General features: G+C 37.3%; 1 protein-coding gene and 1 pseudogene across 2 annotated transcripts; one reads left to right on the forward strand and one right to left on the reverse strand.

The window, feature by feature from the left end:
* Positions 1–1,169: 1,169 nt before the first annotated feature.
* LOC146695055 (uncharacterized) lies at positions 1,170–2,109 on the forward strand (annotated as a pseudogene). The gene is made up of 2 exons (XR_014923449.1): positions 1,170–1,379; positions 1,473–2,109. The product of XR_014923449.1 is annotated as an uncharacterized LOC146695055 (transcript).
* A 1,075-nt stretch (positions 2,110–3,184) lies between these two features.
* On the reverse strand, positions 3,185–5,278 carry LOC146695056 (uncharacterized; the record flags this gene model as incomplete). Its single annotated transcript, XM_085478508.1, has 2 exons — positions 3,185–4,969; positions 5,079–5,278. Coding segments are annotated over 2 exons (774 nt in total), but the record flags the coding sequence as incomplete, so codon positions are not given.
* Between the last annotated feature and the right edge of the window lie 6,175 nt (positions 5,279–11,453).

The raw sequence follows: 11,453 nt of genomic DNA on the forward strand, positions 1-11,453 counted from the left end.
AAAACTAAGTTGAAGTTTGTGAGTCAGAAGGTTTTTTTTTTTTTACTACTTTTGAGAAAAGAACGAAGATTTCAAGAAAATCATCTTTTTCTGAAAAACCATGCTGGCTTTGAAATGCGCTGTGATGCATTTTTAGGTTACATTTCTGATGCCAGAATGTTGTTAAATAATTCAGTTCAGCCGAAGTTTCATCTTCAGCCTTGGTTTCATCTTTAATTTCAAACTGATATAAGAGCAATGTTAACATGCTGCATATTCAACAACTGTTTTTCTTTACTGCAGAAAAAGTGAACGAATTTATTTCAGCAGCTCCGTCACACAGAGAGAAACCAGAGATGGAGTTTTTCATTTTGGTGTTTCTGAGTAGCATCTTTGTGTGCCTGCCTTTGACCATAGTCTTCGCCTGTTGTGTGGTATGTAAATGTTGAATTTTATTAATCACTTTTATATCAGTCTGACTGTGAATGATATGAAGAATCATCCAAAAACATTTGTAGTGCTGCAGAGATGAAAACATTTCATGATTATTTTGACTTTGATTCATTTATATATGACATTTGTTTTGCTCTATAAGTCACAATAAATACAGACACAGACAAACAGAGTATGTAGCTGTGCAGCAGGCAGGTTGAGACCCGAAATGCAGGACGAGTAAACTCAGAAACAGCTTCATAGCTGGTTAACTGAGAATCAAGCAACAATGAAAGTAGGCTAAGAACTCACTTTCACTCACTGGATGCACAGCTTGTAATGAGGGGGGATGAGACAAAGAAAGACCGAGACAGGAAACTAACACTGAGACGAACCTGATAAGGATAAAAGGAAAACAAACATGGAGACACGACGGACTGAGGAACCCATGAAGGGGAACAAAGAGAGACCAAATACAGATGAAACTAAAGGACAGACAGGGAAACACAAGGGAGGTTAGAATAATAAAGGCCCTCAAGCAACAAAATGAAACCAGGAAAAGATTAAACTAAGATACCAGACCTGGAAAAATAAAGAAAAATAGACTAAAAAGCTAAAAGCACTGAGTCAGCGACGTGGGAACCATGAGATCAACAGCAAGTCAAATGTACTTGATCACTTAAACCTCTGATATTACCATCACTGTTTTTTTGTTCTAAACTTGTTTGAGATAATATGAGATGCTTCTCTTGCATTTTGTGACTTTTATAAATATTTCTGCAGGTGCGAAGAGATCGGGCCCAGACCATTTATTACACAAACCTCCTCATCTCCAACGTAATCCAGTTCTGTGCAAAGATTGTTTGGATTGTAACAACAGGAAGATGGCATCATGACATCACCGTTGCTTTTTACTTCATCAGTGTGATGGCCAATGTTTACTTCCAAATGTGCCTTGCTGCTGAAAGGTAACAGTGTTTATTACTGTGTTTTTGTGTACTTGCATATATCTGGCTGCATATTCTGTGATATTTAGAGAAATCGTCTGTTTTCTGTTGCAGATATTCCCTCATCGGCTGCCCACTGCTGGCCTGCATCAGACAAATAAAGCGTTCTCTGCTGGTCTCTGCTCTGGTCTGGGCCTTTTGCATTATCACTGTAGTTCCTGCCACAGTCTTTGAGCAGTTTATAATCCCCCCTATTTTTGCTCTGCTCCCTGCTCCTCTGTTCATCGTCTGCTTAGCTGGAACCATCAAAGCCCTGCGTGCTGCTACCTCAGTGCCCACAGAGGAAAAACGGAGAACTGTAGGAACTCTTGTTCTGTTGCTGTTTAACTACTGTCTGATTGTGATTCAAATATGGATTGTTTGGTGTTCCCTTTCTCACGCCTGTAGGACACCTCCCTTTCACTGTTTCATAGAAATTGTGGTGTTTAGTTTGTTTCTGCTACATCCTTTTCTGGACTTGATTCTGTTTGTTTTCATGTAGAAAATTTGCATTGACAAGCTGCTGGCATGTCTGTGCTGCTGCAGGATGGACAGCACTGCAGCAGCTGTCAGCACCGCATCAGTGGGACTGATGGTAGCACAGAGAGGTGGACTGATGTAGTCAGAGTTCATTGGAGAGAGGAAAATAGAGAAAATGATTTGTGAGATTGCTGATAAATTAAAAAGAGAAATTTGTTTTTAAATATTGTTATAAGTGTCAGCTGACAATAGATTCAGTTTTTTTTCAATTTTACCTTTTATATTTAGATAATATTTTCAGTGATGTCCTTTTCTTCTTTGTGTGCCTTCACAATATTCTCTTTTCTGCTAATCTGCTGAGGAAAGGTGAATTAAGTTTTAAGTGTTATGCATAAATAGTAATGTTGTACTGTGTAAAAGTCTGCCAGTATGTGAATTATTGTTCACTTAGCTTTGTTTTGTACACACGGAAAGATAATTATTTTTATTGCTTTTTTTGGATTGTGTGATGGAGTTTGTATTGACTTATTTTTCATTTTTATAAAAATATTACATTCATAAAAGGTAAAAAATGATTTTCTGCTCCAGTTTACATCATTGAGATCATGTAGAGTGAATTGTCATGTCATCAGTTAATGCCTGTGTCTGATTTATAGAATGTGTCCTTTTGCATATGAAACATCTCACAGTATTGTTACTGACAACAACCACATTCACTTCTCTTCACAATAAAACACAATACTTACACAAAGGAATCATAGATAATGCAAATTCATTTTTTTTCTAAATACTTTATAAACTTTTTTTAATTTACACTTTAACATTTATTTCATCATTTTAACATTTCACCACATTTTAATAAATGGCAGTTTTAACTTGGTTACAAACAAATAAGTAGATTAATTGAAACGAACCAGTAAAAGAAAAACAGGAAATATAAAATCCCTCAAAACCCACACGTACTGAATAAATCAACAGGCTAACACAGAATAAATTATCTTTGTTTATAAACAATCTGTATTCATATGCATCATGTTAATAACAATAATGCTGATATTTATAAATAAAAAAGCATAAGATTTATTAATGATGTAAATCTCCTGCACGTGTCATAGACGAGCCCACCCATCTTACCGCCACCCATACCTCTAAATTCTGCACATCAATAAGTCATGTTCATTTGTTTCTAATGATCTCACATTTTTGAGCTGTTTTACTCTCCAGTAGATTGATGTCCCCATCAGTCTTTCTCTCTTCCCCCCTCTCTCTCTCTCTCTCAACCAAAGATCACAATGGAAAACAGGAAGTGGTTATATTAAGATCGTTTAATTCCCAAAGCAACATAACTGTTTGTGTTGGAACACAATGCAACAGAGTGATATTGTGACAAAAATACGCCAATCTTAAGATAAAAGGTGTTTATTAGGAATTTTAATTAAAAACTGCATACAACAACACATAAAACAGTTACAGGTTGTCAACACAAACCAGGTGTTTTTCAAGACTGACCCTGTCACAGTAATGCATAGCCTTTTCAGTTTTGCTAACATAAGTCCAGAAGACTGCTCACCACCACGCGGGTGGCTGTAGCTCAGGTGGTAGAGCAGGTCATCTACTGATCGGAAGGTTGGTGGTTCGATTCCTGGCTTCCCCCAGTCTGCATGCCAAATATCCTTGGGCAAGATATTAACCCCAAATTGCTCTCTGATGCATCCATCGGAGTATGAATGTGTGTGAATGCTACTTAGAAAGCTGTGCTTGTGCGAATGGGGGTGAATGCACAAGTTGTGTAAAGCGCTTTGAGTGCTCAGAAGAGTAGAAAAGCGTTATATAAGAACCAGTCCATTTACCACTAGGCGACTTGTCACGATTACGTCGACTATCAAAATTGTCGACGACAAAGCTCACTAGAGCCGGCGAGAACAGCGAACTCCCAGCATGTCAATTTCAGACCCACCCCTGTCCTGTTATATTTTAGATAGCAAGGAGCAGACGGCTGAGTTTATTAAACTCCACTGAGACATTCTGCAAATTTCATTAAAAGATTAATAAACTATGTTCTTGTCTTTATTTTTAGTTAGCACATACCTTAAACACTTTAAGCTGTAAGCTAATCATAGTCATATAAGATCAGATGCTGCTGGTGCAATAAGCTGTATGTTTTACGGCCAATGGATGCATGATCTGATTAGCCGACTAATTGGAAAAATAATTGGTGACTAGTCGACTATCAAAATAATCGTTTGTGGCAGCCCTGCTCACCACTGCACAAAGCAAGGTCCATAAAGGTCCATAAAGACATGGAAGAGAAATATGGGTGTGAAAGAGCTAGACAGGCCTGCACACAGTCCTGACAACCTGATAGAACCTTTGGGATGAACTAGAACAGAGACTGTGAGCCAGGCTTTCATGTACCATGCTCTTTCTTAGTATGTGTGAAGAAATACAAATTACAGAGGAGCAGAATAGTAGTTCGCTTAATTTATCTACAATCAACCACCTGTCTGATTATGTGCAGCTACATCTGCTGCAGTGCTGTGTACAGCACTGTGCTGTTACAGTCACTGCAATATTGTAGCTGTAGCATTTTATCTGCAGCTACCTCTCCACCAGTGTAGCAGCACAGAGACAACAGCTGATTGTCGATGGGGTCTTTCCGCATCAGAAAAACAAAAATCACATCCATGAAAGGATTGAACAGAAATAAATTCATGTGGATTAGAAGGACAGGAAAATAAGAAAAATAAGCGAGAAAATAAAGTGAAATTGATACAATATAAAAGATGATCAGAGGAAGGAACATCAGACAATGATTAACTAACAACAGAACTAAGATTCCTACAATTCTCTGTTTTTCTTCAGTGAGCACTGAGGTGGCAGCAGGCAGAGTTTTGAGGGTCCAAACCAAAGTGAAGACGAACAGGAAAAAAGGGACGAGGTTAAAAAAAATTAACACAGTGAGTGAAATCATATCGAAGAATGCAACAAGAAATCCAGAGATAATAGACAGGATCCAGACCAGAACAGAGAGCAGCACAGAACCTTTAGTTTGTCTGATGCAGTTCCACTGTGGACGGGTGATGACCAAACACCTGCAACACAAGACAGACATACTGATCATTACAGGAGGACATTTATCTTTAGAGGGACGCTTGAGAATTTGATTGAATGCAATACAGACAGAGAAAGACAGACATGTACCTTTCAGTAGCAATGCACATCTTGAAGTCAAGATTAGCAAACACGGCACAGCAAAAAATGCCAAAAGAAATATAATGATAGAGAGCATGGTTTAAGTGGAAAATCAAGAAGAAGATCAACGTGCTGAACTGGATCAGATTGGAGATAAGGAGGTTTGTGTAGTAGGTTATGGGGACCTGCTCCCTTCGTACCTGCAGAAAATATCAATGCAGTAATAAACATGATATTCAGAACTAAACATTTAAATATTAACTGCAAATAATGTGGAGTGTCCAGAAAATATCTTTAGTGTGATATAGAATAACGGACAACTGAAAAATGTGTAAACGCTGCAAAATGGTCTGATGGAATTAAAAAGAGTGACAGACTGGTGACCAGTGCAGGTTTCACTCCACCTCTCACACTGTGACAGCTGGGATAAAATTCCACTTCAGAAGCAGAAAAAAAATGGACGGATGAATTCAGAACTAAACTTTATGAACTATTAACTCAGAAAATGAACATTTAACGTGACCAAAGTGGAAAAGTCTTATAAAACTAGACTGTTTGTAAAAGTGAATTAGTTCAGCAGGAGTGAGACATAGAAAGTAATGAAAGTCTCTCATTTACGTACCACAAAAAACACCCAACAGGTCACTGCCATAGTTAAAGGAAGGCAGAAACAGACGCTTATCAGGAACATTATATCCACGCTATCCATCTCCAGCTGACTTTCTGTATGATGGATCCGCTATAAAAGCTCTATCCACTCTCTTCTCTTTGCCAAAGGATCTGCCTGAGTGCAACAGGAGGTGTTAAAATAGTGAGCAGATCAACGTTGTTGTTATTTTGATATGAAATTATAGCTAAAGATATTAGAGAAAATTATGCTGAAATAAAACAAAAGGGGAAAAAACAAAATAGTGGTTGAATTAAATTGAATCTAATAAAGTTCTTTAAATTCTATTCAGTTTTCTTTACATAATGCCAAATCACAATAACAGTTGCCTCAAGGCTCTTTATATTGTACCATAAAGATCCTACAATAACAATAACAGAGAAAACAAAGAATCCCCAACAATCATCTGACCCTCGTCGAGCAAGCGCTTTGGCAACAGTGGGAAAGAAAAACACCCTTTGTTTTGTTATTGAACATTTAAACAAAATTTAACAAAATCTGGTATTAAAACATCTAAGAATGTGTCCGATATTGAGTCAAAGCCATCTGGACTAATGAATCAGTTTTCCCTTGATTTTGTTTTCTACAGATGAAAAAAAGCTAAACTTTTGAACCTAACTGAATTAACTTCATTAGCAAGCTGTACTTAATAAACTTGTACCCGACTACCTATAAGGAAGCTTGATCTGTCGACAAGCCAGTTAACCGGAGTACAAAATTAAGCAGAAATAAAGCATAATCAATAAATATGTTTTCATTTGGTTTTCATGTAAGCAGCTTTCATGCTGTTTACAGGGAAGCACAAAAGAATAAAGTAACCGCCTCCTGTAACTTCAAATTCTGAGTTGGTCTCATCCACTCTTCTAAGATAATACAAGGAATACAAGTAAACATCAGCCTTACTTTTTCAGCGCAGCTTCCAACTCAATAGTTAGTTCAGCATTCTGACTTTTAAGATATTTTTATCAGAGCGAATCAGAAAAAGGAAATTGTGGTGGGTTATAAACTCCACCCCACAGCCCCTGTGGCAGCACATTCACACGCTTTGATGAGAATAGTCAAACCATTTTTATTTTCAGCTTTGTTTAGGATTAAGTATTAAATCCACTTCATGTCTCTGATAAATTCAACTTAAGCTTGAGCGAGTACAGCAGCCTGAGCAGACCTGTGTCTTTCAGCACAACACAAAACAGTGACTTGACTATGACGATTAACTTTGCTCACTGGCTGACTACTAAATCTGTAAAATAATTGAAACACCCTCCTGACACCCTGTACATAAATATAAAGACATGATCTTCTTTCATTATAAAGACAGGGAAAATGTTGAAATTAAGTCAGTGTCTCTGTTTAGAACATTTCATGATGTGATGTATATATTACTTTAGAAACCTGTTTGCTGTTTTTACTACAGATAATATCAGTAAGGAAACTGACTAAATATTGACTGATAGCTTATGGCAGAGGGGTGGGATTAAATAAGTCTGTATTTCTTCCCACTCCTTTTTGATATGTAACTGAAACACAACAGAAGCAATATTGAAATGTAATAGCTTTTTGTTGTATAGTGCTTTTTCTCTTCTTTTCTTTGCAAAATGTACCTGTATATTGTTTACATGATGGAAATAAATGAACAAACAAACAATAAGATAATAACATTGCAAACACTGGCACATGTATAAAAATAAACACAATCCGTTTTTTTCTATATTAAACTCCAGTAACCAAATTTTTGAAAACAATAGTTGGCAACTCTTTCATGAAACTATAATTCTAATAAATTTAATTTTCCTGTTCTCACCACATTAAATCCACACACATAAAATGAAAAGTAAGAGTAGCTTGAGGTTATTACATCTGGTGAAAATCACTAGTGTAGACCTCAGCTTGACTATTAAAAACATGTGGCCTCAGAAAAATATCATTAACTATTACAGAGTTATTGCCAAGAGGCTCACACTGTGGATTATTTTCTCTGATTCTTCAAATCTACACGAAGTGGAGAGCACCATGGCTCCATCTAGTGGTCAATTGTATATTTAAAAAGTCTGGAGCACTGAGAGATTTAAATAGTATTCTCAAAATTAAAACAATTATCATTATGAATTTTAAAATGTTTAAATATTTATTTTCATTGTGGACTTTAGTGAAATACAGCCACGGTGATGTGATTCATGAGTCCTCCTGGAAAAAGCACAACAGCATTACAAACAGCATTTCAAACCATAAAGTTCATAACATCATAAAGAAAAAACAAAGAAACAAAACTGTTTTTAATGGAAAACATAGTCACTGTTTTATATTAAATTATTTTAGAGAAAAAGAGGAAAAAGCAGAGACGAACGGTTCTGTAGATGGAAGTAAATTTGCCTTCTAATTTTAAACTGAAGAGAACATTGCAATGTAAAAGATTTCCCTATTTAATAAATAATATGCAACTAACACTGTAAAATGGGAGAGAAATTATCAAATAAAATTGTGAAATGAATAGAGTCCATAAAAGGACTGAGTCACTGCATCGAGTGCTCCGATTACCACTGGGACCACTGTTACCTTCACCCTCCACATCTTCTCAAGCTCTTCTCTGAGCCCTTGGTACTTCTCCAGCTTCTTGTGTTCCTTCTTCCTGATGTTGCTGTCACTCAGTATCGCTATGTCTATCACTACAGCCGTCTTCTTCTGCTTGTTCACCACCACCATTGCTGACTGGGACAAAAAATCAGCCCGGGCATTTTGACAGTGACCAGCCCACCATGGTATTATAGGAAAAGCCATAAAGCCTTTATAATAAACTTAAACCTACACCACCCTCCCTATTCTGGTATTCTAAACAGTACTTAGAAAAAAATATATAAAACAACCTAATTTATAATTACATATAGCTCACTAATAGGGTTGCCAACTCCCAGCAAAAAAAGAAAAGAAAAAAAATAGGAAACCACTCCCCCACCCTCTGCCTCAAGATGCTTAACTGACAAAACCGATTTTCATTTAGTGCACGTATAAAAAAAATGCACAGAAATCTGTTACTTTTCTTACTAGGATATATACTAGACTTAATATTTACTGAATACAATAATGGATTTCTATACATTTTACATCAGATGAAAACTTTGATGCAGATAATTATTTATTAAAAGCGAGACATTTTAAATAAGAATAAGAAAGAAAAGTATTTCTTTGTGCCCCCCTTTCCCTGTTAATGCCCTACCTGGCCCCCCCTGGCAAAACTTTGCTAGATCCGCCCCTGGACAGTTACCAGCTGTCAGCTACCTAAAAAAGGATCCTGGTGTTATTTGTCTCTCAGAAACAGTTCATAACTTCCCTTCAACTCATTCATGTCACCTAAAAGGTAAACCTGTTTCTCCATCACCTGTTCAGCTCTGGTGATCCAGTAAGGACATCTCCTGGTTTCATCTTCACGTTTCCCTCTCACCAGATAACCAAACCGATATCAAGACTAGCAGCTTTTACAGCTGTGGCTCCAGCAAACATCAGCTGATACTAGAAATTAATATTAAATAAATTCTGACAACAGCTGATCAAGCTTAAACGTGCTGATGTTGTTTAGCGCGACAACCGCTGGTTTCCTCTTTCTGGCGCAGAGAGAAGCCGATCAGCTGATCACTGATCAGTTTCATGAAGTAGTACGGGACAAATCGTGTTCCTTTTCACCTCAACTTTAAAGTTCGACCTCCTCGGCTGTAATTGGTCCAGCCCAGAGTCGATCATGACCAACTGGCCAATCCACCACCATTCATTTATACCGTTAAAGAAAGAAAAGAAATAAAACCCCATCGGCCCATAAAAACGAACAATCACGAGTAGAAATGCCCGGTATGCCCGATGGCCAGTCCAGCCCTGACCACCACTATGTCCAGTTGGTTAGCAATCATCACCATTTTGTCCATCTGTATCTGGAATCCCACAGGATCTTAGCTCGCTCATTCTCCACCATCCTAAAATGTTAAGAAGAAAAAAATCTGAACATTGTTATCAATGTTACTGAACAACATCTATGACTTTTAATGAAATGGCATTTGCCACTGCCTTTTATTATTCAGTATGCCAGATTTCATAGCAAAAGTTCAAAATTTGATTTCGACAATATTTTTGAAGAATTATTTCTTATTACTTGCATTTTTTCTATTTACCACTAGATGGAAGAAGCAGTTTCTTTGTGTTGTCTATCACTGCCTTCTTTGAGGTTAGTGTTTAACCTCATAACGCCAAGTGTATCACTTTTGATAAAAGAGATTTTGAGACTTTTACATCATCAGTCTGACTTTTCTTCCAGGAAACCTGAAGTACACAGTCAGACACATGGTGTGAGAAATAAGCTGTGCAAAAAAGTCAAATGTAGCCAAAATGATAAAAACAAGGTGATGTTAATACAATACAGGGCACCATGTAGAATATAAGGAGCACTTCTGTCAGGCCATTCTTATGAATATTCTACAGAGGAAGTATCAGTGAGAAGAGGTGACGTCATCCTGATGTCTTGCCTATGACTAAACTACATCAGCGCCACCTATTTCCTCTCTATGCACACAGAAGAAACAACACAGCAGCTAGCTCATGCCGATGAGAAAATATATGTCTCCATTATTTAGGAGTTACCACCATCAAAACACAGTATATACATCAGCAACACATTGAGTTTGGATTATTTTTCCATTATTATTTAACCCTCTTGTTTAAATTACAGTTTTTCATGGCACAGGGTCTGTGACCAAATGTTTTCTGTTTGTGGATTAATCATATTCCTTGATCTTATTCATGGTTTTTGATTCTCATTATTGTTTTCTGCTTATGTTATATTCTTTATATTCTTAGTTACCTAGTCTTCCCTGTGTTCCACGTTTCATGTTAAGTTACTCTTGTCTCTGTGCTCACTATTTGCTCTGTTCTTGCTGTCTCTCTGTTTGTGTGATTCCTGTTTTCCTTTGATACTCTTGTGTCCTTTGTTAATGTTTTCTGCTTCACTCCTTTTGGTCTCGTTTTGTCTGATTAATTACAGCTGTGTTACCCTCCTGTTGTCCATTTCCTCATTACACTAGTGTGTGTTCTCCTTTGCTCCCTGTCAGATCGTCTGTCGGTTTAAGGTTTTTTAGTTCTACTTTTGCAGTTTCACGTTTAGCTGTTTCCAGTTTAGGTATTGTTAGTTCCCTTCCTGCTTTTCCTTTTGTAGTGTTTGTGTAGCCAACAATAAAGGCTCGCCTTTTGTTAAACATTCACCTCCGCTTAATGTGTCTGCATTCTTTCTCCTCTCCACATGGTTTGCTAGCTCAGACCGTGACACTGTTATTTAACCCCCCTTTAACCCATCATTATTTAACCCGAGGGTCAAGGGTTTAATTTTACCTACTTCTGATTTTACATGTCTTTTTTAAAAAATAGTTTCCTTGCCTTCTTTGTCTGCCTTCCCGTGTTTATAGTTATATACAACCATTAACATTGTCTGTTGAAGGTTCTCAGTCATCCAGGTCATCGTAGTCTAGGATCTTGGAAAGAAAAGCGTCTGGACTTCTTTAAGTTGCTTGAAGACGTTTCACCTCTCATCCGAGAAGCTTCTTCAGTTCTAAGGTCAAATGGTGGAGAGTCCCAGATTTAAACCCTGTGGGAGTTTCCCCCCAATGAAGGACAAAGGACCCCCTGATGATCCTCTACCTAATCACATGAGCCAAGGTGTGATTAGGGTGTGGGTCACAATCAGC

The sequence above is a fragment of the Copadichromis virginalis genome, linkage group LG13 (genome assembly GCF_057382275.1).
Source record: "Copadichromis virginalis isolate Kocher_CV1m ecotype Utaka linkage group LG13, C_Virginalis_male_GT1.1, whole genome shotgun sequence".
Classification (NCBI taxonomy): domain Eukaryota; kingdom Metazoa; phylum Chordata; class Actinopteri; order Cichliformes; family Cichlidae; genus Copadichromis; species Copadichromis virginalis.